At 42.6% G+C, this 27150-nt stretch overlaps 1 protein-coding gene across 1 annotated transcript in view; it reads right to left on the bottom strand.

The window, feature by feature from the left end:
• LOC115130438 (cadherin-18-like) overlaps nt 1–27150 on the bottom strand; it is a 231320-nt gene that overhangs the window by 64163 nt on the left and 140007 nt on the right. Inside the window, exon 4 of the mRNA XM_065019556.1 lies at nt 18125–18244. Coding sequence (XP_064875628.1) covers nt 18125–18244 — 120 coding nt within the window. The remainder of the gene's footprint in view (nt 1–18124; nt 18245–27150) is intronic.

Raw genomic sequence — 27150 nt, 5'->3', positions numbered from 1 at the left:
ATGCTCCCCAGTTTGTCGTATGGTATTGGAAGCCCTCCCTGTTGGGGGCATCGGTGAGGCTCTCCTCAGGGTTCCACCCTCAGTCGAATTGGCAAACTGAGCGGGCCATCCAGGAGCTGGATAACTTCCTTCGCTGCTTCGTCTCTACTCAGACCAGCAACTGGAGCAAGTTCCTCCTAGTCTTGGCGGAGTATGCTCATAACATACTGCCGAATTCGACAACTGGACTATCGCCGTTCGAGTGTCAGTTCGAGGGTGCCATTAGCCGAGGCATTCATTAAACTACATTGTCACACTTAGAACAGAGCGCAATCCTCCTTAGTCCTCTCATCTGCCCGACACCAACACCAGGCAAACGATTGTGGCTGTTCACCCGTGATCTTCCCTTAAATTAATCACTAACTTTTGAAAGTTAGTGATTAATTGAATCGCTATTTCTGACTTTTGTGAGCCCTCTCCTTGGCTGGAAAATGGCTCTATGGTTTTCTGTGACTAGGTGCTGACCTAACATAATCACATGGTGTGCTTTCGCAGTAAAGCCTTTTTTGAAATCGGAAACTGTGGTTGGATTTACAAGAAGTGTATATTTAAATTGGTGTATGATACTTGTATGTTTGAGGAATTGTAATTATGGGATTTTTGTTCTTTTGAATTTGGAGCCCTGCAATTTCACTGGCTGTTGTCGAGGTGGGACGCTAGCGTACCAGAGCGGTTAAGACGGGAGACATGGAAGGATGTACAGACCCATATAGACATGGGAAGCTGGAGACAATAGGTGACCAGGTTGATTTGACTCAGGATCTTGAATCTCCTATGTAGTGTGGAGCGAGCTTCCTCGAGTCCACCTTTATCAGGGAGATCATAATGAGTAAATAGGACACACCTGAGTGTCGTTAATGTCTCTAGGACGGTCTCTGCCGCCCTCTGGTGACTGGTGGAACCATGACACAAACTGAAATCTGGTTATTGTTAGTGTTAGTCGGAGCTAGTCATTTAATGAGGCAAATCGTAATGATCAGAAGCAACAAACTGTGGTCATTGATCATTGAGTTGATAAATCTGCCTGCATCTCCAAGAGTTCTACCCAACAGCAAACTTTTAAAATTATTAGGCAAGACAGGACATCTCACTACTAATTGTCTTGTCTCATCTCTACGATTTATTCTGAACAACATAATTGACAGTTGTTTTGTTATGTATCTACCCACATGCCTTCATACTTGCTTTAAACAAAAATATAAAGACACTAAATAAAGGATAGTCAGATACAGAGATTTAATTAACAATCCTCTTTTGTTTAAACGTGTTATCGTGCATTTGTGAATAACACATATTTTCTTAATATTTACTCAGCAATACACATCTAGTATTGAGGGTTAGACTTGTCATCGTTAACTACAAGGTAAAGTACTTGACTGATATACACGGCATACCCTTTTTCCACATTTTGTTACATTACAGCAATATTCTAAAATGGATTAACCCTCCTGCTGTGTTCCCGTCAAATTGGACTGATTTTCTCTCTGAAAAATGTAGTCAATTTAATCTGACTGTCATAAGGTTCCATGACTTTCTCCACACAGGTTATCTGAACACACAAAATAAATGTTGATGATTTTCATTACATTTTGGGTGATTCTTTCACTTTTGTACACCTGTGGTGTTCCCTGTCAAAAATGGCCTGTCATTAGAAATGAATGGGTGAGACTACAATTAGTCTATACCATTGAGTTCAGGCACATGCACATTCATTAGATGGACACACTTCCTCTCACACACACACACACACACACACACCTCACTCCCCTTCTTGGCTTCCATGGCAACCCCCAAGGGAACCTTTCCCCAATAAAATCCAGTCACAGGCAGCAGAGTACTGGAACGAAAGGCGGCCGAATGAGGTGTTGGCTTTAGGGATGATCAGTGAGATACACCTGCTGGAGCGCGTGCTACGGATGGGTGTTGCCATCGTGACCAGTGAACTGAGATAAGGCGGAGCTTTACCTAGCATGGCCTTGTAGATGACCTGGAGCCAGTGGGTCTGGCGACGAATATGTAGCGAGGGCCAGCCGACTAGAGCATACAAGTCGCAGTGGTGGGTAGTATAAGGTGCTTTAGTGACAAAACGGATGGCACTGTGATAAACTGCATCCAGTTTGCTGAGTAGAGTGTTGGAAGCAATTTCGTAGATGACATCGCCGAAGTCGAGGATCGGTAGGATAGTCAGTTTTACTAGGGTAAGCTTGGCAGCGTGAGTGAAGGAGGCTTTGTTGCGGAATAGAAAGCCGACTCTTGATTTGATTTTCGATTGGAGATGTTTGATATGGGTCTGGAAGGAGAGTTTGCAGTCTAGCCAGATATAAATATAACATTTACATAAGTATTCAGACCCTTTACTCAGTACGTTGTTGAAGCACCTTTGGCAGCGATTACACCCTTGAGTCTTCTTGTGTATGACCCTAGGCACATCTGAATTTCTGCCATTCTTCTCTGCAGATCATCTCAAGCTCTGTCAGGTTGGATGGGGAGTGTAGCTGCACAGCTATTATTAGGTCTCTCCAGAGACGTTAGATTGGGTTCAAGTCTGGGGTCTGGCTGGGCCACTCAAGGCAGACATTCAGAGACTTGTTCTGAAGCCACTCCTGTGTTGTCTTGACAGTGTGCTTAGGGTCATTGTCCTGATGGAATGTGAACCTTCGCCCCAGTCTGAGGTCCTAAACACTCTGGAGCAGGTTTTCATCAAGGATGTCTCTGTACTTTGCTCCATTCATCTTTCCCTTTATCCTGAGTAGTCTCCCAGTCCCTGCTGCTGAAAAACAACCCCACAGCATGATGCTACCAACACAATGCTTCACCGTAAGGATGTTGCCAGCTTTCCTCCAGACGTGATGCTTGGCATTCCGGCCAAAGAGTTCAATCTTGGTTTAATCAGAAAAGAACATCTTGTTTCTCATGGTCTGAGAGTCCTTTAGGTGCCTTTTGGCAAACTCCAAGCGGGCTGTCATGTGCATTTTACTGTGGCTTCCGTCTGGCCACTCTACAATAAAGGCCTGATTGGTGGAGTGCTGCAAAGATAGTTGTCCTTCTGGAATGTTCTCCCATCTCCACAGAGAAACTCTGAAGCTCTGTCAGAGTGACCATCTGGTTCTTGGTCATCTCCCTGACTGTAAGGGTTTTCCTCCTCTTCGTCTGAATAAACGTGAACAAAACCGAAACAGTACCGTGTGGCGAACAAACACAGACACGGAAACAATCACCCACAAACACACAGTGAAACCCAGGCTACCTAAGTATGATTCTCAATCAGAGACAACTAATGACACCTGCCTCTGATTGAGAACCATACTAGGCCGAAACATAGAAATTGCCAAAACCTAGAAAAACAAACATAGACAACCCACCCAACTCACGCCCTGACCATACTAAATAAATACAAAACAAAGGAAATTAAGGTCAGAACGTGACACTGACCAAGGCCTTCTCCCCTTGATTGCTCAGTTTGGCCAGGCGGCCCACTCTAGGAAGATTCTTGGTGGTTCCACACTTCTTCCATTTAAGAATGATGGAGGCCACAGTCTTCTTGGGGACCTTCAATGCAGCAGAAATGTTTTGGTACCCTTCCCCAGATCTGTGCCTCGACACAATCCTGTCTCTGAGCTAAATGGACAATTCCTTCGACCTCATGGTTTGGTTTTTGTTCCGACATGCACTGTCAACTGTGGGACCTTATATGGACAGGAGTATGCTTGTCCAAATCATGTCCAATCAATATAATGTACCACAGGTGGACTACAATCAAGTTTTAGAAACATCTGAAGGATGATCAATTGGAACAGGATGCACCTGAGTCTATTAGCGAAGTGTCTGAATTCATTTTTAATACACTTGCCAAAATTTCTAACAACCTGTTTTCGCTTTGTCATTATGGGTTATTGTGTGTAGATTGATTAGAATAAGGGTGTAATGTAACAAACTGTGGAAAAGGGGGAGGGTTCTGAATACTTTAAGAACGCACTGTACAGTACGACAGGCAACGATTGACTGAGTGACAAAGTGACAGTGTTTAATTGGGTCCAACAGGAAGTGTTACCTATTCCATGCTCTGTGAAAACCACCCGATCTGTGTCAGCTTCTTCAATTGAGTCGAAAAACTCACAAATCCCAGATCACCAGAGAAATTAGCCTACTTAAAATACAGAGGGGACCGGGGAGCAGGAGGGCAGGTGGGAGGGTCACCATCAGACTCAGAGACTCAGGCTGCATCCCAAATGGTACCCTAGTCCCTGTGTATCTCTATGGTGCATGGTCATTTGGGAATTAGCCAGTGAACAGGCAACACGTCTTGGTTAGCTCCCAGGGGAAAGTGATGGGTGAAGACGAGAGATATGACCCGGCAATTAAAAAGGATAAATTATGTAATTTAAAGCAAAAAAAAAGAAGAGCCTGCTTGGATTTAGAGCTGTTGGAAACTCGCTCACTGTGCGAATCAAGTGAATCCATTTACTTTTTATTGATCGACATAGTAACGGTTGGCCTACTTTTGTACAAGTCAGCCTATTTTTTTCCCCCTACTATGTGTACTGTCATAGTACTTTTCACAAGCTTTTCATCTACAATGGGACCTCAGACACGCATACTGTACAAAAACATTGTCTATCATGCAATGTCTTATGGGAGTCGAGGATGGTTCACATGAAAAGACTCCTTGCCTGCAAAGAATGTTGTTGTTCATCATTAATAATGAAATATGCAGTGACACATAGAGAGAGGAAATGAGAGAGAAGGGGGATGAGATAAAGAGAGAGAGGGAGAGAGATGCTCATTTTGAATGGATATTGATTGTGAGGGAGCTTGGAGTACAGCTTGTGGCTTTAACTAAGAAATGAGGGTGATGTTTATGGGAGTCTTCAATCTCCAAACAATTATTGTGTTTCAAAATGAAATTGCGCTTTACTGATAGCTACTGTACCGTGACCTGTTAATTAATGATTATGGTAGCCCCAGTGTTTGTTATTCTTTTGGAATTGATCTGTTAGCCTAATGACCACAATTATCTCAGAGCCACACACTGCTGTATAATAAAGTCAAGATTGACCAGAGGAAGAGAGGAGGGTAAAAAGCAGGTTAACCTTTATTGCCATGAATCTTGCCCTTGAGGCAGAATTGAGTGATTTCCGCTAGATGGGCCAGCTGCAAAGTCAAAATGGTCTATAATGTAAAAATGTATGAAATCAAATATGACCTTTTTGGTCTTCATTTAAGGTTATGGTTAGGCATTAGGGTTACCCATGTGGTTAAGATTCAGTTAAGGTGTCACGTTCTTTTATTATTTCTTTGTTTTAGTATGGTCAGGGCGTAAGTTGGGTGGGTTGTCTATGTTCCATTTTCTATGTTGTGCTTGCGTTTGGCCTGGTATGGTTCTCAATCAGAGGCAGGTGTCGTTAGTTGTCTCTGATTGAGAATCATACTTAGGTAGACTTTCCCCACTTGTGTTTCGTGGGTGTTTATTTTCTGTTCTGTGTTTTATTTCACCGTTCAGGACTGTTAGTTTCAGTGTTCACTATTCGTATTAAAAATCAACACTTACCACTTTGGTCCTCTCCTTCATACGACGACTGTTACATAAGGTTAGGTTTAAAATCTGATTTTTATCGTGACCACTCTGCAGAGCTGCATCCAGTACATGAGTCATCCAAATAAATGCCAACCTGTGGGTAAATAGCACACAGTCTCTCTCTCTCTCCGCTTCTAGAATGAATAATGCTGTGGCTGTGTTCATGAAAAGAGCAAATTTGGTTGGTATGCTAATTGCTAGTGGAATATTTGTAAGGGGTGTGTTTATGCCAATTTTGCCTCTTTCTATCACTTCGACAAGGGTAGTAGTTGCAAATTTGCCTCTGTTTATTATGGATGATCAAATCAGGAAAGAACTGAGTCATTTTGGTAAATTTGCTAGCGGGTTTTCGGCAGGTTTTCAGGCAGATGCCGTTAAGCACGTTTTTTCGTTCCGGAGGCAAGTGTTTATGTTTCTGAATGAAAATTAACAACAGCTAAATATGCATTTTAAAGTGAGGCATGGGGGGGCTCTACGCAGGGTTTGCCAGCACAGATAGTCTACGGTGTTTTGAGTATGGAGATTTGGGGCATAAGAGTTTTCCTTGCCCACAAAGGCTGTAGACAAGGTGAGGGCACACGCGCCAGTGGGGGAAATAGAGGTCAAGGTGCAGGGGGCAATGAGATTCAGACAGCAGAAGCTGGGCCTAGTCATGCCAGGGATGGTGGTGCAGATGAGGCTGGGCCTAGTCAGGCTAGAGATGGTGGTGTAGCGGAGGCTGGGTCTAGTCATGCTATGGATAGCGATATAGCAAAGGCTAGATCTAGCCACCCTAGAGATGATGGGGTAGCTGAGTCTGGGCCTTGTCATGCTATAGATGATGGTGTAGATGAGGCTGGGCCTAGTCATGCTATGGAGGGTGGTGTAGATGAGGCTGGGTTTAGTCAGGTTATGCTAGTGGATGAGGAGAGTATAGTGGGGAAGTGTAAGAGACTGGGGGTGTCAAGCAGAAAAGGAAAAGGGGGGAGAAGAAAGGAGGTGGGAGGGGAGAGGCTGGTGTGGTCATAGGCACCATGGAACCTTTGCCTGGTGCTGGGGGGGAAGCCCTGACCAGAGAGGAAGGGCAGGTGGTCAGGATGGGAGATGGAAATGAGGAGGAAAGTAAGTCTAAGGAAGAGGATGATGAGTTTTTTTTTCAGACTTCTCTTCAATGGGTCCAGAGCTGACAGCCTGTCAAGCAGATGGGTCAAAGTACACGTTGAGGGAACTGACAAGATTTTCCCAAGGGGAAAAAAGTTAATCTTGAGGCTATTTTTCTGATCTGAGAAAGATTGTAAGATCAGTACAACATGCAATGAAAAGTGAGGCGCATGGTGTCCTCTCACCCTAGAAACAGTTTAGGTTGAGGAAGTGGGTCACAACAGTGCGTAAGGGCCCACCTTCAGACACTTTTAAGATGTATAGTTTCTTTCTGGCACTGGGGCTTTTCGAGCTTTGCTATTGGTCTCTTTCTTTGCTGGCTTTTCTCCCCCTTCTTATGGAGACTCTTTGGGTAGTATCGCTCAATTTAAATGGCGCCAGAGATGCAGGAAAAAGGAGTGTGTTGGGTGAATATGCAAAACAAACAAAAAATAAAGGTGTTGTTTCTGCAGGAGACGCATAGTGATGAGGTGAATTAAGTTGATTGGAGGCTCTGGTGGAAAGGGGCAAGTGTGTTGAGCCATGGGCCGGGTCTGCATATAAAGATTTGCTCCTCAAAGGAGGTGTGTAGGGGTAGGCTGCTTGTTGTGAAAGCAGAAATTAACAACATGGGTTTTGTCTTTATAAATGTTTATGCACCTAACACGGAGAGAGAGGGGGGTTCTATTTGGGTGTCTTAGACAGGAACTCTCACAGGTAGCGCCTGAGGAGACGCTGGTGGTCGGCGGGGACTGGAATTGTACAATAGATTTTTACGAAAGACATAAATGGGGAAGAGCCTCATTCAGTGTCAGTGGGAGTGTTAAGGGACGTCATTAATCAGTTTGACCTAGTGGATGTTTGGAGAACTAAACATCCCAACACAAGACAGTATACATGGGTGAAGAGCCTCATTCAGTGTCAGTGGGAGTGTTAAGGGACATCATTAATCAGTTCGACCTAGTGGATGTTTGGAGAACTAAACATCCCAACACAAGACAGTATACATGTGTGAAGGGTTTTGGGGCTAGGGTGAGTGCAGCAAGACTTGATCGTTTTTACACGTCCAGGAATCGGAGCAAAAGGGTGTTGGGCGCTACCATTCTCCCGGTGGGGTTTTCGGATCACCACATAACCATGGCTCAGCTGTCTATTTCACCAGGGCCCCGGCAGGCATCCTATTGGAAGTTTAATGTAAAGCTCGTACAAGATGCCACTTTTTGCTCAGGTTTCCAGATCTTTTGGGAAAGGTGGGGGCAGCGAAGAGAGGAGTATGAGTCTCTGAGTCAATGGTGGGTTGTGGGAAAAGTTATCTGTTTTCTGTCAACAGTATACAGCTAGGAGAGTATTGGAGGAACTAGAGCGTTGTATTAGTGAGATGAAGGTAGAGATGGTGGGGCAAGGCAATGTAGGCCTCCAGGCTAATTTAGCTGAATTATGTAGAGACTTGGGTAGTTTTTCCACGTTAAAGCAAAGGGAGCACTTGTAAGAGCTAGGTTCTCCATGCTCAAGGAGATGTATGCTCTCAACTCCATCTTCTTTGTTTGGCCACCCTACAGAGGCAACTGATGGCAGCGGGTTTACAAAGGCTGGGTGACCTGCGACTGCTGGGAGAGAAGGGGTGGAAAACCCCGGAAGTCCTGGCATAACAAACAGGAATAACGTCTCCTAGGCTGCTGGAGAGATTCCTGGAGGAAGTCTAGGAGGCACTGTCTGAGCCGGTAACGGGGGTGTTTGAGCAGCCAAAGGGGGAGGGGCCACCAATGTTTCCACCATTGCTGGTGACAGCAGAGACTGGGGACTGGCAAGGGGGTCTGGAGGACTTGTTCGATTTTAACACTCCGAGCCTGGGGGAGTTTGAAGGGGTGGGAGGTAAAGCCCTCTTCAACCTCTGCATTAAGGTTAGGAACATTAGGAGCCTGACAGGAGTGAAGGAACATCAGTGGCAGGGGGTATGTGGGTCTGAGAGTATGGTGGGTTTTAGATGGAGGGGGCTCTACAAACTCCCAGTACCAAAGAGGTCCGTGGACCTCCCGTGGAGGGTTCTTCATGGAGCCCTGGCCACTAACAGCTGGTTGGCACGGGTTGAACCGGGAATCGGGCAGGGGTGTCCTTTCTGTGTTATGAAAGAAACTGAGATTTATGTGTTTTATGTGTGCGCCAGGTTAATGCCATTAATGTCTCTGTTGGAATGTCTTTGTGACAGGTTGGGGGTGGTTTTTACTGTTGGGATGTGTATAATGGGGTACAGATATTCGAATAAGGAGAAGGCCAAATGTGTTTTGTTGAATTATCTGTTTGCTCAGGCGAAGTTGGCGATTTGGCTAACAAGGAGGAACAGGGTCATTCGATAGAATGATAAAAAGTGTGGAGATGTTTAAGGAGATATGGTATTTGGGGGGGACTGTCTGTATAGCTGGGGAAGATGTTTTGGAAATACGGTTGTAGAAGTGGTGCGGTTTTTTGGTTATTGTGTTGTTTTGTATCGTGTGGTAAAGGGAAAGGTGAGTATGGTACGTGTATGCAGTACAGGATATATTTTGGTGTTTTATTTTTAAGGGGGGTGGTGAGTTATTAAATGAAATGAGAATGTTTCATTAAAGAAAGATCAAAAGTCTCTCTCTCTCTCTCTCTCTCATGAATTGATTTATGAACAATCTATACCTCCATCTGTTCAGGGAAGGGAGACCAATCAACTTATTTTTTATCCTTCTAGTCTCCCTCGTCATCTTTGACATCCTTGAAGATAATATTTAAAATACCAATTAGGCTACAATTCTTAAAAGCTAAAGGCTAATGATCGCATCTCATTTTCCAAGGAGAATAGCAGCTCAATATTGTTTATCAAACGTAAACGATTGTCGAAGATATTGTTTAATATTTTATTTATCACGCCAGTCCTTGTTATAACGTTTCATACCACTTTCCTTTAACTTAAAGGGAAACTTAACCTTTACACACGATTTGAGGTGTTTTTCCAGTTCCCTTCATGATTATGGGTGATGAGAGGATTTTTCAGACATAATTATGTATTATAGCTGTATTTCTGTCATTTTCGTGCTGGGAGAGTGTCATTCCCTGACCTTAAAGAACCTTTTATTTCTCTATTTTGGTTAGGTCAGGGTGTGACTAGGGTGGGGAGTCTAGTTTTTCTATTTCTATGTTGGCCTGGTATGGTTCCCAATCAGAGGCAGCTGTCTATCGTTGTCTCTGATTGGAGATCATATTTAGGCAGCCTTTAGGCAGCAATATTTAGGCAGCCAACGAACATCACAGAGAGTTAGACCAATGACATAATTTTTTGATTGAGCCTGCTGTTTGTCATATTTTGTAACAATTATTGGGGCCTTTGTGTTTTGACAATTTCATGATCACTCGAGCAGATATGGTTGTCCTTGTTTAACAGAGCCATTTGACTTGTCTCAGCAATGCTCCTATCTGCCAGGACACTGCTGTATAAACTCACCTCAGTCTCCAGAGTAAAGAAACTGTCTTGAAAACAAGCCATGACTACTTATTTGCTATATTGACGGACTAATCTAATATACTGTTTTATTAAAACATGTTTATTTACCAGCAAATTAAAGTAGAAACGATAGACCAACTCCCTGCATCATTTGTTTTAGCAGTAAGACTGAATATAGTTATCCAAATACATTTCATGAATATCACAAGGAATTTATCAATTAGGGGGGTGCTAAGCTGACTATGCTGACATACCTATGGTCATACTATGGATAATTTAGAATATGTTGATTTAAAATTTTAGGACCCCTTTAGGTATATTAAAAATAAATTGGGGATAAAATATGGAATTTGGTCTTTACTACTATACTCTAGAGAAAAGCATCGAATAACACATTAATTCATTGTAAATAAGACAGGAAAAAAATCAGAAGAAACAAGGTTTTTGAAGTACTTGTACCATAATTATATTCTACTGATTGCTGGTTACAAGCAAAAATTAAAGCAGGAAGCACCAGTGACTCGATCAATAAAAAAGTGGTCAGATGAAGCAGATGCTAATCCACAGGACTGTTTTGCTAGGAAAGACTGGAATATGTTCCAGGATTCCTCTGATGGCATTGAGGAGTACGCCACATCAGTCATTGGCTTCATCAATAAGTGCATCGATGACGTCGTCCCCACAGTGACGTACGTACATACCACCAACCAGAAGTCATGGATTACAGGCAACATTCGCACCGAGCTAAAGGCTAGAGCTGCAGCTTTCAAGAAGTGGGACTCTAACCCAGAATATTATAAGAAATCCCGCTATGCCCTCCGACGAACCATCAAACAGGCAATGGGTCAACACAGGAGAAAGATTGAATCGTACTACACCGACTCTGACGCTGTTCGGATGTGGCAGGACATTCAAACCATTACAGACTACAAAGGGAAGCAAAGCCGAGAGCTGCCAAGTGACACGAGCCTACCAGACGAGCTAAACTACTTCTATGCTCGCTCCAAGGCAAATAATACTGAAATATGCATGAGAGCATCAGCTGTTCCGGAAGACTGTGTGATCACGCTCTCTGCAGCCGATGTGAATAAGACCTGTAACCTGTTTGGGATAGGGGGCAGCATTTTCACGTTCGGATGAAAAGCGTGCCCAGAGTAAACTACCTGGTAGTCAGGCCCAGAAGCTAATATATGCATATTATTAGTAGATTAGGATAGAAAACACTCTGAAGTTTCTAAACTATTTGAATGATGTCTGTGAGTATAACATAACTCATATGGCAGGCGAAAACCTGAAGAAAATCCAATCATTAAGTGGGAAATCTGAGGTTTGTAGCCAGCTGACTAGAGCATACAGGTCGCAGTGGTGGGTGGTATAAGGTGCTTTAGTAACAAAACGGATGGCACTGTGATAAACTGCATCCAGTTTGCTGAGTAGAGTATTGGAAGCTATTTTGTAGATGACATCGCCGTAGTCGAGGATCGGTAGGATAGTCAGTTTTACTAGGGTAAGTTTTGCGGCGTGAGTGAAGGAGGCTTTGTTGCGAAATAGAAAGCCGACTCTAGATTTGATTTTGGATTGGAGATGTTTGATATGAGTCTGGAAGCAGAGTTTGCAGTCTAGCCAGACACCTAGATACTTATAGATGTCCACATATTCTAGGTCGGAAGCATCCAAGGTGTTGATGCTAGTCGTGGGTGCGGGTGCAGGCAGCAAACGGTTGAAAAGCATGCATTTGGTTTTACTAGCGTTTAAGAGCAGTTGGAGGCCACGGAAGGAGTGTTGTATGGCATTGAAGCTCGTTTGGACGTTAGATAGCACAGTGTCCAAGGAAGGGCCAGAAGTATACAGAATGGTGTCGTCTGCGTAGAGGTAGATCAGGGAATCGCCCGCAGCAAGAGCAACATCATTGATATATACAGAGAACCCTGTGGTACCCCCATAGAGACTGCCAGAGGACCGGACAACATGCCCTCCGATTTGACACACAGACCTCTGTCTGCAAAGTAGTTGGTGAACCAGGCAAGGCAGTCATTAGAAAAACCGAGGCTACTGAGTCTGCCGATAAGAATATGGAGATTGACAGAGTCGAAAGCCTTGGCCAGGTCGATGAAGACGGCTGCACAGTACTGTCGTTTATCGATGGCGGTTATGATATCGTTCAGTACCTTGAGCGTGGCTGAGGTGCACCCGTGACCGGCTCGGAAACCGGATTGCACAGCGGAGAAGGTACGGTGGGATTCGAGATGGTCAGTGATCTGTTTGTTGACTTGGCTTTCGAAGACCTTAGATAGGCAGGGCAGGATTGATATAGGTCTGTAACAGTTTGGGTCCAGGGTGTCTCCCCCTTTGAAGAGGGGGATGACCGCGGCAGCTTTCCAATCCTTGGGGATCTCAGATGATATGAAGGATAGGTTGAACAGGCTGGTAATAGGGGTTGCGACAATGGCGGCTGACAGTTTCAGAAATAGAGGGTCCAGATTGTCAAGCCCAGCTGATTTGTATGGGTCCAGGTTTTGCAGTTCTTTCAGAACATCTGCTATCTGGATTTGGGTAAAGGAGGAGCTGGGGAGACGTGGGCGACTAGCTGCGGTGGGGGCGGAGCTGTTGGCCAAGGTTTGATTAGACAGGAGGAAGGCATGGCCAGCCGTTGAGAAATGCTTGTTGAAGTTTGATTATCACGGATTTATCGGTGGTGACCGTGTTACCTAGCCTCAGTGCAGTGGGCAGCTGGGAGGAGGTACTCTTGTTCTCCATGGACTTTACAGTGTCCCAGAACTTTTTGGAGTTAGAGCTACAGGATGCAAATTTCTGCTTGAAAAAGCTGGCCTTTGCTTTCCTGACTGACTGCGTGTATTGGTTCCTGACTTCCCTGAACAGTTGCATATCGCGGGGACTATTTGATGCTATTGCAGTCCGCCACAAGATGTTTTTGTGCTGGTCGAGGGCAGTCATGTCTGGTGTGAACTAATGGCTATATCTGTTCTTAGTTCTGCATTTTTTTAACGGAGCATGCTTGTCTAAGATGGTGAGGAAGTTACTTTTAAAGAATGACCAGGAATCCTCAACTGACGGGATGAGGTTAATATCCTTCCAGGATACCGGGGCCAGGTCGATTAGAAAGGCTTGCTCGCAGAAGTGTATTAGGGAACGTTTGACAGTGATGAGGGGTGGTCGTTTGACCGCAGATACAGGCAATGAGGCACTATACCAGGTGGTGTCAGAGGAAGGCCCTAAGAGTTGTCAAAGACTCCAGCCACCCTAGTCATAGACTGTTCTCTCTGCTACCGCACGTACCGTACCCGAGCTCCAGGTCTAGTCCAACAGCTTCTACCCCCAAGCCATAAGACTCCTGAACCTCAATCAAATGGCCACCCAGACTATTTGCATTGCCATTGTGTCCCCCCTCTTTTACACTGCTGCTTCTCTCTGGTGTTGTCATCTATGCATTGTCACTTTAATAACATGCATATATTACCTCAAGTAGCCACCCTTTGCCTTGATGACAACTTTGCACACTCGCTCAAACCAGCTTCATGAGGAATGCTATTTCAACAGTCTTGAAGGAGTTTTCCGACAACTGAGTTAAGAAGGAAGCCTGTATCTTATTGGGTGTATTGATACACCATCAAAAGTGTAATTAATAACTTCACCATGCTCAAAGGGAAATGCATTTTACCCATCTACCAATAGGTGCCCTTTGTGACACATTGGAAAACCTCCCTGGTCTTTGAGGTTCAATCTGTGTTTGAAATTCACTGCTCGACTGAGGTCCTTGCAGATAATTGTTTAGGGTACAGAGATAAGGTAGTCATTATTAAGGAATCATGTTAAAAATATGATTGTACACAGTGCAACTTATTATGTGACTTGTTTAGCACATTTTTACAACAACTTATTTCGTTTTTCATATTGAATCAACATTTTTACTTTGACATTAAGGGGTATTGACATTATCGGGTGTCGTGTTTAGGCTAGTGCCCAAAAATATAAGTTTAATACATTTTAAATTCAGGCTGTAACACAACAAAATGTGGAAAAAGTTCTGAATACTGTATGAAGGCACTGCATGTTGCAGACAGATGCACCACCATGGAAACACGCACTTCAGGTTTACTTGAATGAGGCAGGTTAAAATATGGATGTACCTTTGGCAAAAATGAAGTGACAACATAGAAACATGCATTTTCTGTTAATTGCTACCTGATGCTAAGGTGTAACTGCCAGCAGTATAAAAAAGCACACATACTATTCTGATTGCAACAGGAAGTTAATGACAGCTTTGCACAATACACCTTTTGACTGTCCATTTTTCCAATGAGTTTCTATGGGCTTTAGTAGTAAAGGACAAAATCAATATTTTATCAAATATTTTTTGTATATTTTTTGGACATACCTAAAGGGGTCCTAAAATTCAAATAGCCAAATTATCCATAGAAAGTCCATATGTCAGCTTAGCACTCCCCCCCACCACCTCCACCAATGTCTTAGACTCTAAAGAATAAGATATGTTATGTTTTGTATGGTTAGTGTTCATTTCATATGATACGTTACGAATTGAAATTCGTACAATATGTTACACATTTGCTAAACATCTGATAACGTTAGCTAGGCTAGGGACTAAGGTTAGGGTTAGAGTTAAGAGTAATGTTAAAGGGTTAAGGTTAGGGGAAGAATTAGCTAACATGCAAAGTATTTGCAAAGTTGTTAATTAGCAAAAAGTGAAAGTTGTCTGTGATGAAATTCGAACGCGCAAACTTTGGGTTGCTAGACGGTCATAATATGCCTACCCATCCTTGAAGTTAGTGATCCGCTAGAGCAAAGTGAGACATCTCACTCATATTCACATTGAACCGAGGTTATGCAAGTATCCCTGTTTTATAATACTATTTGACTGCAGTTACAAGCCATGATATAACCCTTATATGATATCACAGAAAAGTCCATGGCATGTACGGCACAGTATAATGAGATATACTTGATGGTGTTGACCCAAATCCTCCAGCGGGATATACTGACAGAGTCCATCAAAGTGTTGCCGCAGCACCGAAAGAGAGAGAGAGAGAGTCGTTTCTATTGACTTTTTCGAGACAGCATCACTAACTGCTTTTGGGCTAAATGAATGTACTGTATAGTTAATTTATCTTACCTTTCACATCTTCGTTTCATGGGACTAAATGATACGCTCTAAAAAGTTAACACAGCAAGCAAGCAGCCAAGTACAAGACAGAATGATCCAATATATATGCAAGACTTGGGATCATTATGAGATGATACTAAGATGTTTTAATGAGGTTGCATGTGCTTATGACAAATTGTAATTTATTCTATATCGCTCTTGCTGTAGGCCTATGTAACAACAATTTAATAAACTCAACATCTCACGGAAATGAAAAGTATGTGTTAAGGCAAAGGGTGGCTACTTTGAAGAATCTAAAATCTAAATATATTTTGATTTGTTTTTTGGTTAATACAGGATTTTGGTTACTAAACCCCTGAATGAGTAAATGTGTCCAAACTTTTGAATTGTACTGTACACATATTTAACCCTTTTTTTGGCAGGCACAAAACTACTATTTGCTTTTTTAAACCGGGGGGGGGGGGGGTGGTGTAGATCAAAATGGAGAAAACCATTGTGTTCGTGAGAATCTACCCTTTCCACATTCATTTGTAGACTAGACGGTTCGGACACTACAAACAGAAGTTGACACATTAACAGACCGACTTTAGTTGAGTCCCTTGACACTTGTGGTGGTCGTAGAGCAAAATGGAGAAGACAGATTTTTGGGATGTCTCATGATCTGACAAACACCGCTCTACCTTTCACTGCAGATGAGGAAGTGTGACACTGGTGTGACACTGGTGGATGCAGTGGATTGAGATGCATCCAGTGCAAAAAAAAAACATACTTATTTTGGTGGAGATTTATTTGGGGATTGACGCATCAAGCGACTCCAGGGGGCTAATGGGAGTGTCATGGGTTTACGTTAACAATTTTACGTCTACCTCTGAGTCCATGTTACATTTTAAGGTAACCCTGTTATGTTAACTGAACTCTTGTGTTCTTTTGGTGTGAAAACTGAGCAGGTTGAGCATAGCACGTCAACCCTGTTACCCATTGAGAGACAAGCTAGAAATGTTTTAACAATTACATTTGTTGTGGTGAAGCTTGCATTCAATTGCACCTCCCTGTTGAACACAACACGCTTCCATTCCCCCAGTGACAAGGGAATTTATGCAATGGTGAGATCTTAGTTTGTTCGGGACATATAGGCTCTTTCCCAGAAGATGTACTAGTCTTCATGTCATCTTTCATTGATTTCATTGATTTACTGTATGCCATCATATAAATTGCACATATGTTTGACTCAGAAGGGACAAGGCCAGTTGAAAACCCAGCACACCATCTCAAGGTCTTCTATGTGAAATCTTTATGATTACCAGACATATGCAAGGCCTTCGGAAAGTATTCCGACCCCTTGACTTCCTCGACATTTTGTTAGATTACAGCCTTTGCTGATAATTTAACAAATCAGCATATCTACACACAATGCCTCATAATTAAAAAGTTTTAAAAAAACAGAAAAACTGTATTTACTTGATGTTTCTACAAGTTGATTCCATTGAGTCCATCTATGGTAAATTCAATTGATTGGACATGATTTGGAAAGGCACACACCTGTCTATATTAGGTCCCACAGTTGACAATGCATGTCAGAGCAAGAACCAAGCCATGCGGTCGAAGGAATTGTCCGTAGAGCTCCGAGACAGGATTATGTCGAGGCACAGATCTGGGGAAGGGTACTAAAACATTTCTGCAGCATCGAAGGTCCCCAAGAACACAGTGGCCTCCATCATTGTTAAATGGAAGTAGTTTGAAACCAACAAGGCTTCCTAGAGATGGCCGCCAGGCCAAACTGAGCAATCGGGGGAGAAAGGCCTTGGTCAGGGAGGAGACCAAGAACCAGATGGTCACTCTGACAGAGCTCTAGACTTCCTCTGTGGAGATGGGAGAACCTTCCAGAAGGACAACCATCTCGGCAGCACTTCACCAATCAGGCCTTTATGATAGAGTGGCCAGACGGAAGGCACTCCTCAGTAAAAGGCACATGACAGCCCGCTTAGAGTTTGCCAAGAGGCACCTAAGACTCTCAGACCTTGAGAAACAAGATTCTCTTGTCTGATGAAACCAACATTGAACTCTTTGTACTGAATGCCAAGTGTCTCATCTGGAGGAAACATGGCACTATACGTACGGTGATGCATGGCGGTGCAGCATCATGCTGTGGGGATGTCTTTCAGCGGCAGGGACTGGGAGACTAGTCAGGATCAAGGCAAAGTTGAACTGAGCAAAGTACATAGAGATTAAAACCTGCTCCAGAGCCCTCTGGACTTCAGACTGGGGTGAAGGTTCACCTTCCACCAGGACAACAAGCCTAAGCACACAGCCAAGACAGAGCCTGGACTTGAACCTGAACAAACATGAAAAAATATTTGCAGCAACGCTCCCCATCCAACCTGACAGAGAGGATCTGCAGAGACAAACTCTCCAAATACAGGTGTGCCAAGCTTGTACTGTCATACCCAAGAAGACTTGAGGCTGTAATCGCTGCCAAAAATCCTTCGACAAAGTACTGAGTAAAGGGTCTGAATACTTATGTAAATGTTATATTTCAGTTTTTCATAGTGTGCACTTGCACTTTGCCAACCCCATTAAATATTGAATACAAACATGTAAGGACCGCTAAAACAAAATATGCATTTTTGAAATTTGTGAAACAGTTTTAAACCACCTCATTACAAATGTTCTCTATTCAAGGCTGAGAACAGAAGGAAACAATACAAATGGCTCATTTGACAACAGTACTGCAAGGACATGCACATTGTCCCATCAGTAAGGCAATGTGTACAGTTATGTGTCCTACCAGTTTTGGGATCAACAGAGAAATATGGTTGTCCTTGGAGAATACTGTAGACCACTCGGGCACTATTTCCATATGTGGGGTCATCAGCGTCCGTTGCAGTAACTTGATATACCGAAGTACCTGGAAAGAAGAAAAATAATCAAAATTAGGCTTAAACGTTGTTTTGGATACTTTTGTTTTCATGAGTGTATATGTGTCCCCTCATCGTGTGCCATTTTTTATTGATGGTAATAAGAAATGTTATATGTTTGAAACACATTATATAGCATTATTTCTAAACACAGAGAATGGTTACCTTTGGGATTTGTTTATTGACCAAAACCTCAGAGAAATGTTGCTTTTTGTGCAATGTAATCTAAACATGAAATCATTTTTATTTTCAATTGAGTCACATGCAATCTTTTTTCTCACTTCCTAGTAGTACATAGTACTGAGTAGTAAACATTACAAATCATTTGTATTTTAATGCAAATCTAAGACAAAACATCTTCCCTTTTAAGGAATAAAATGTAGAGAAAATGTAGAGCTTATCAACATATAGATTCACAGGAAGTGTGAGGTATTTAGTTCCAAAACTAACTAATTATGATAATATCAAATGGGTATTTGCATTCAGAAGTTCCATTAATGATAGCCTACCACAGTACAGTAACTTGCTCAACAGAAGGACTATAATTGCTTGTGTGATCTATGTTTTTTCTCTAATAGTTCAGCCCAGATGGTGAATGGTTTTCTCCTCTTACAACCCTGGTCACATATCTCATATTATTGTTACCCCTAGCTTGTCCTGCTTACTTTTATTACCTCCCATTGGTTTCAATCCATCGACACTATCTGCTGTTGACTTATTGCAGGGACCACAATACATTTAATGCAGTTTTGAGAGCTCAAGTTGGCCGTCTGAAATGGGATTACAACAAATCATTTGAAGTGAAAATCGGAAAATCAACCCCACACAGCTAAAAGAGACCTGTCCTCCCTCTGTCAATTCATCATTACTACCAGATATTTTGTTTCTCAAAGTTTCCCCAAACTCTTCTTTAATGGATGGCAATAATTGTTTGGGAAACAATTGTGGTTCATGGGGTAGTTTATAGACTGAGCACAGTGTATTCTGAATCTGCCTGGCGGAATTGTCACAACAGGCATTTTACAATTGCATGACAACAAATTGAATGTTTCAGATGACCACCATTTTTTTGTAGATTACGACATAATATCAAATGTGGTGCAGCAACGGGATCTATATTTGCCACACCTTAAAACTATTCTATAGCCCTTTGTTGTCCAAACCTGGAGCAAGAGTATTATCAAAGTTTTGTGAGAGCAGTAAGTGCTGAGGCGAAGTTTCCTGAAGTTTTCAGACTGATGATTGTCTTAGAAGACAGAAGGGGTAATCATAGTGCAACCGACAGGTAGAAATGTACATTTTAATACCCGTGTAAAACTACATCACGTTTTCCTTAGTGGAGGTTACTCAGAGGAGGAGGTGAACTTCATAAAAATACAAATGGTAAAACATTTAAAGTGATCCTTTTTAGATAAAACTACACTAAACATATTCACGTCACCAAATATTTTTTAAAGCACACTGTTTTGCAATGAAGGTCTACAGTAGCCTCAACAGCACTCTGTCGTAGCACCATGGTGTAGCCGGAGGACAGCTAGTTTCCGTCCTCCTCTGGGTACGTTGCCATTAATACAAAATCTGGGAGGCTCATGGTTCTCACCCCCTTCCATAGTCTTACACAGTAATTATGACAGCTTCTCGAGGACGTCCTCCAACCTATCAGAGCTTTTGCAGCATGAATTGACATGTTGTCCACCCATTCGAAGGATTAGAGAACAAATCTAGTACTGAAAGCACAAGCTACAGCTAGCTAGCACTGCAGTGCATAAAATGTGGTGAGTAGTTGACTCAAAGAGAGAGAAAGACAATAGTTGAACAGTTTGAACAAATACATGTCTTTCAAATGAATGAGAAGCAAGAGAGAGACTGTTTTTTCAGTTATACTTACTTAGCTAGCAGCTTACTAGTTTAACTATTCAAACACCCTGCTCAAACAGAGGGATGCTATGTTAGCTAGCTGGCTATGGCTATCTAACACAACACTGGAACTCTTCCAAGTAGAGGTAAGCTTTTGGTAAACTGCTTCCTGACTCTCCACTGTAATGTTACTGAATGAATGAAGTGGGTTTACTAACTCATTAGTTATATTAGCTATGTTCACTATGATGTTACTTTAGCTAATATGGTAACAATGTTGTAGGCTGTGTGTAGCGATTATGATATGGTTTGGCTTGGAAAGTTTCTTTGGGCTGGTCACATACAGCTGATGTGTTGTGCATTGAAGTCTACAAGCGAAGGGAAAAGGTGAGAGGAAAAGAACACTTAGATATGCGAAGGAATACAAATTGGCTGATATAAAAGTGGTTGAATGGAATATAAATGACAGTCATCCAATATGCTGTAATAGAAATAAGGCCATGCTCATTAAAAAAAATGCAAATCCACTGCATCGTTCACAAAATTACTTTCTCCTTGCCAGGTCCTGTTTAGTAGCATTGATCTGTATTTTATTTTGGGTGACAGCAAATGTAGGCAAGGGTTTAGATTAAGGAATGGGTAGAGGTTTGAAATTTGTGTTCCATCTTTCATTTTGGGGACTTTTCCACTTTATAAAATTCTATTTTATACCTAAACGTTCTAGAACAGAACAAATAGAATTGAACAATACAACCAATGAATGTCAGAGTTCCATATTTATTGGATAAAAACACCCTCAGATTTGACAACTGTTTAACAACAAGATTCCAGTCAGCTGTGGAGAGAGAGAGAGAGAGAGAGAAACACAGTGAGAGAGAGAAACACAGCGAGAGAGTGAGAGAAATCCAGTGAGAGAGCACGTGAGAGAGAGAAACAAAGAGAGAGAGAGAAACACAGCGAGAGAGAGAAACACGGCAAGAGAGAGAAACGTGAGAGAGAGAGAAACACAGCAGGAAAGAGAGCGAGAAACAAAGCAGGAGAGAGAAACAGCAAGAGAGATAGAAACACAGCGAGAAAGAGAATGAAACACAGCGATAGAGAGAGAAACACAGAGAAACACAGTGAGCGAGAGAGAGTGAGAGAATTACAGCGAGAGAAAGAAACACAGCAAGAGAGAGAGAGAGAAACACACAGAGAGAGAGAGAGAGAGAGAGAGAGAGAGAGAGAGAAATACAGTGAGAAAGAGAATGAGAGAAAAAAAAACAGTGAGAGAGAGAAACAGCGAGAGAAACAGAGAAAAAGAGAGAGAAACAGAGAAAAAGACAGAAACAGAGAAACAGAGAAAATTAATTGAGAAACAGAGAAAAATAGAGAGATACAGAGCGGGAGAGTTATACACAGAGAAATACAGAGAGAAACCCATGAGAGAGAGAATAAAGCAAATTTAATTTAATTGAGAGAGCGTGAGAGTGAAGCAAAGCAAGAAAGGAAGAGGAACACAGTGAGAAAGAGAGAAACAAAGAGAGAGAGAGAGAAACACAGCAAGAGAAACACAGCAAGAGAAACACAGCAAGAGAGAAACTGAGCAAGAGAGCATGAGAGAGAGAGAAACACAGTGATAGAGAGAGATAAACACACAGAGAGAAACACAGCGAGAGAGAGCAAGAGAGAAACACAGTGAGAAAGAGAAACACAGCGAGAGCGAGCAAGAGAGAAACTCAGCGAGAGAGAGAAACACAGCCAATCAACCAGCACATGTACTCTACTGAATGGTTAATGTTATTGTTCAATGTATGGTTATTTTGACCCTTGGTTATTGTTGTTACTGTTGTCCCGTTGACAAATTTGATTCTCTTTTTTTTTCATATTGTAAATATCTAAAATATGCTTTTGCAAAAATATGTTCATTGTTACTTTATGCCAATAAAGCTAATTTAATTTAATTGAAACACGATGAGAGAGAGAGGGAAACAAAACGAACGAGAGAATGAGAGAAACACAGCGAGACTGAGAGAAACACGGCGAGAGAGAGAAAGACACGAGAGACAGAGAGAGAAACAATGTGAGAGTGAGAAACACAGCGAAAGGGAAAGAAACAAAGTGAGAGAGAGAAACACAGCGAGAGAGAAACACAGTGATAGAGGAGAGAAACAGCGAGAGAGAGAGAGAAACACAGTGAGAGAGAAAAAGCAAGGAATAGAAAGAAACACAGCAAGAGAAAGAGAGAGAGCGAGACAGAGAGAGAAATACAATGAGCGAGAGAAACACAGCAGGAGAGAAAAACCCAGCGAGAGAGAGAGAAACACAGCGAGAGATATAAACAAAGCGAGAGAGAAACACATAGAGAAAGAGAGAGAAACAAAGTGAGAGAAATAGAGAGAGAGAAACATAGCGAGAAAGAGAAACACAAGAAACACAGCGAGAGAGAAAAACACAGCCAGAGATAGAGAAACATAGCGAGAGAGAGAAACACAGTGAGAGAGAGAGAGAGAGAGAAACAGCGAGAGAGAGAGAAACACAGGGAGAGACAGAGCAAGATAAACACAGCGAGAGAGTGAGAGAAACGGTGAGAGAGCGAGAGAGCGAAACAGCGAGTGAGAGAAACACATCGAGAGAGAGGGAGAAACAAAGCAAGAGAAAGGGAGACAGAGAAACAATGAGAGAGAAACACAGCGAGAGAGAGAAACCCAGCGAGAGAGCACGAGAAAGAGAGAAACACAGCGAGAGAGAGCAAGACAGAAACACAGCGAGATAGAGAAACACATCAAGAAAGATAAAGAAACACAGCGAGAGAGAGAAACACAGCGAGAGATAGAGGAACACAGCAAGAGCGAGAAACACAGCCAATCAACCAGCACATGTACTCTACTGAATGTATGGTTATTTTTACACTTGGTTATTGTTGTTACTGTTGTCCCGTTGACCATTTTGATTCTCATTTTTTTCATATTGTTAATATCTAAAATAAGCGTTTAGCAAAGATATGTTCATTGTTACTTCATGCCAATAAAGCGAATTGAATTGAATTGAAAGACAATGAGAGAGAGAGGGAAACAAAGCGAGAGAGAGAATGAGAGAGACACAGCGAGACAGAGAGAAACACGATGAGAGAAAGAGAAAGACAGTGAGAGAGAGAGAGAAACAGCGAGAGAGAGAGAGAGAAACACAGCGAGAGAGAGAAACAAAGCGAGAGAGAGAAAGACAGCGAGAGAGAAAGACAGCGAGAGAGAGAGAAACAATGTGAGAGAGAAACACAGAGATAGAGAGAGAGAAACAAAGCAAGGAAGAGAGAAAAACACAGCAAGAGAAAGAGAGAAACACAACGAGAGAGAATACCAGTGAGAGAGAAAAACACAGCGAGACAGAGAGAAAGAAACCCAGCGAGAGAGAGAACATAGTGAGAGAGAGAGATACACAGTGAGAAAGAGAAACACACTGAGACAGAGAGAGAGAAACACAGTGAGAGAGTGGGAGATACAAAGCAAGAGAAAGAGAGACAGAGAAACCATGAGAGAGAAACACAGAGAGGAAGAGAAACACAGCGGGAGAGAGGAACCCAGAAAGGGAGAGAAACAAAGCGAGAGAGAGAAACCCAGCGAGAGAGCAAGAGAGAGAGAGAATCACAGATAGAGAGAAACAAAGAGAGAGAGAGAGAAACCCAGCGAGAGAGCAAGAGAGAGAGAGAGAGAGAGAGAATCACAGGGAGGGAGAGAAACAAAGTGAGAGAGAGAAAGAAACACAGCAAGAGAAACACAGCAAGAGATAAACTGAGCAAGAGAGCATGAGAAAGAGAGAAACACAGTGATAGAGAGAGATAAACACACAGAGAGAAACACAGCGAGAGAGAGCAAGAGAGAAACAGCGAGAAAGAGAAACACAGCAAGAGCGAGCAAGAGAGAAACTCAGCGAGAGAGAAACACAGCGAGAGAGAGAGAAACACAGCGAGAGAGAGAGAAAGAGAAACACAGCGAGAGAGAGCAAGAGAGAAACACAGCGAGAAAGAGAAACACAGCAAGAGCGAGCAAGAGAGAAACTCAGTGAGAGAGAGAGAAACACGGCGAGAAAGAGAGAAACACAGCGAGAGAGAGAGAAACACAAGAAAGATAAAGGAACGCAGCGATATAGAGAAACACAGCCAATCAACCAGCACATGTACTCTACTGAATGGTTATTATTATTGTTCAATGTATGGTTATTTTGACCCTTGGTTATTGTTGTTACTGTTGTCCCGTTGAATATTTTGATTCTCATTTTTTTCATGTTGTAAATATCTAAAATAAGCTTTAGCTAAAATATGGTCATTGTTACTTCATGCCAATAAAGCAAATTGAATTGAATTGAAACACGATGAAAGAGAGAGGGAAACAAAGTGGGAGAGAGAATGAGAGAAACACAGCGAGACAGAGAGAAACACGGTGAGAGAGAGATAGAAAGACACAAGAGACAGAGAGAGAAACACAGTGAGAGAGAGAAACACAGCGAGAGGGAGAGAAACAAAGCGAGAGAGAGAAACACAGCGAGAGAGAAAGACAGTGATAGAGGGAAAGAAACAGCGAGCGAGTGAGATAAATAATGTGAGAGAGAAACACAGCGATAAAGAAAGAGAAACAGCGAGAGAGAGAGAGAAACACAGTGAGAGAGAGAGAGAAAAAGCAAGGAATAGAGAGAAACACAGCAAGATAAATAGAGAGAGAGACAGAGAGAGAAACACAATGAGAGAGAGAAACACAGCGAGAGAAACACATAGAGAAAGAGAGAGAAACAAAGTGAGAGAAATAGAGAGAGAGAAACATAGCGAGAAAGAGAAACACAAGAAACACAACGAGAGAGAGAGAGAAACACAGCAAGAGAGGAAAACACAGCCAGAGATAGAGAAACATAGCGAGAGAGAGAAACAGCGAGAGAGAAACACAGTGAGAGAAAAACCCAGCGAGAGAGAAACACATAGAGAAAGAGAGAGAAACAAAGTGAGAGAAATAGAGAGAGAGAAACATAGCGAGAAAGAGAAACACAAGAAACACAGGGAGAGAGAAAAACACAGCCAGAGATAGAGAAACATAGCGAGAGAGAGAAACAGCGAGAGAAAAACACAGTGAAAGAGAGAGAGAGAGAGAGAGAGAGAGACAGAGAGAGGGAAACAGCGAGAGAGAGAGAAACACAGGGAGAGACGGAGCAAGATAAACACAGCGAGAGAGTGAGAGAAACACAGCAAGAGAGAAACACTCCAAGAGATAGAGAAACACAGCGAGAGAGAGAGAGAAACAGTGAGAGAGCGAGAGAGGGAAACAGCGAGAGAGAGAAACACACCGAGACAGAGAGAGAGAAACACAGTGAGAGATTGGGAGAAACAAAGCAAGAGAAAGAGAGACAGAGAAACAATGAGAGAGAAAGACAGAGAGGGAGAGAAACAAAGCGAGAGAGAGAAACCCAGCGAGAGAGCAATAGAGAGAGAGAGAATGACAGAGAGAGAGAGAAACAAAGTGAGAGAGAGAGAAACACAGCAAGAGAGAAAATGAGCGAGAGAGCACGAGAGAGAGAGAAACAGTGATAGAGAGAGATAAACACAAAGAGAGAAACACAGCGAGAGAGAGCAAGAGAGAAACACAGCGAGAAAGAGAAAACAGCAAGAAAGATAAAGTAACACAGCGAGAGAGAGAAGCACAGCGAGAGGGAGAGAAACACAGCAAGAAAGATAATGAAACACAGCGAGAGAGAGAGAGAAACACAGCGAGAGAGAGAAAAACAGCGAGAGAGAGAGGGAAACACAGCAAGAAAGATAAAGAAACACAGCGAGAGAGAGAAACACAGCGAGAAAGAGAGAGAAACACAGCAAGAAAGATAATGAAACACAGCGAGAGAGAGAGAAACACAGCGAGAGAGAGAAGCACAGCGAGAGAGAGAGAAACACAGCAAGAAAGATAAAAAAACACAGCGAGAGAGAGAAACACAGCGAGAAAGAGAAACACAGCAAGAAAGATAAAGTAACACAGCGAGAGAGAGAAGCACAGCGAGAGAGAGAGAGAGAAACACAGCAAGAAAGATAATGAAACACAGCGAGAGAGAGAGAAACACAGCGAAAGAGAGAAAAACAGCGAGAGAGAGGCAAACACAGCAAGAAAGATAAAGAAACAAAGCGAGAGAGAGAAACACAGCGAGAAAGAGAGAGAAACAAAGTGAGAGAAATAGAGAGAGAGAAACACAGCGAGATAGAGAAACACAGCAAGAAATATAAAGAAACATAGCGAGTGAGAGAGACACACAGGGAGAGAGAGAAAAACACAGCAAGAAAGATAAAGAAAGACAGCGAGAGAGAGAGAAACACAGCAAGAAAGATAATGAAACACAGCGAGAGAGAGAGAAACACAGCGAGAGAGAGAAAAACAGCGAGAGAGAGGGAAACACAGCAAGAAAGATAAAGAAACACAGCGAGAGAGAGAAACACAGCGAGAAAGAGAGAGAAACAAAGTGAGAGAAATAGAGAGAGAGAAATATAGCGAGAAAGAGAAACACTAGAAACACAGAGAGAGAGAGAGAAACACAGCGAGAGAGAAAAACACAGCCAGAGATAGAGAAACATAGCGAGAGAGAAACACAGTGAGAGAGAGAGAGAGAGAGAGAGAGAGACAGAGACAGAGAGAGGGAAACAGCGAGAGAGAGAAACACCCCGAGATAGAGAAACACAGTGAGAGAGTGGGGGAAACAATGCAAGAGAATAGAGAGACAGAGAAACAATGATAGAGAAACACAGAGAGGAAGTGAAACACAGCGGGAGATAGGAACTCATAGAGGGAGAGAAACAAAGCAAGAGAGAGAAACCCTGCGAGAGAGCAAGAGAGAGAGAGAGAGAATCACAGGAGAGAGAGAGATACAAAGAGAGAGAAGGAGAAACACAGAGAGATAGAGAAACACAGCAGGAGAAACACAGCGAGAGAGAGGAACTGAGCGAGGGAGCACGAGAGAGAGAGAGAGAGAGACAAGCACAGTGATAGAGAGAGAGAGATAAACACACAGAGAGAGAGAAACACCGCAAGAGAGAGAA

This window comes from Oncorhynchus nerka, linkage group LG6 (genome assembly GCF_034236695.1).
Source record: "Oncorhynchus nerka isolate Pitt River linkage group LG6, Oner_Uvic_2.0, whole genome shotgun sequence".
NCBI classification, from domain to species: domain Eukaryota; kingdom Metazoa; phylum Chordata; class Actinopteri; order Salmoniformes; family Salmonidae; genus Oncorhynchus; species Oncorhynchus nerka.
The sequence above is the reverse complement of the archived record's forward strand: the minus strand, read 5'-3'. Positions and strand labels throughout refer to the sequence as shown.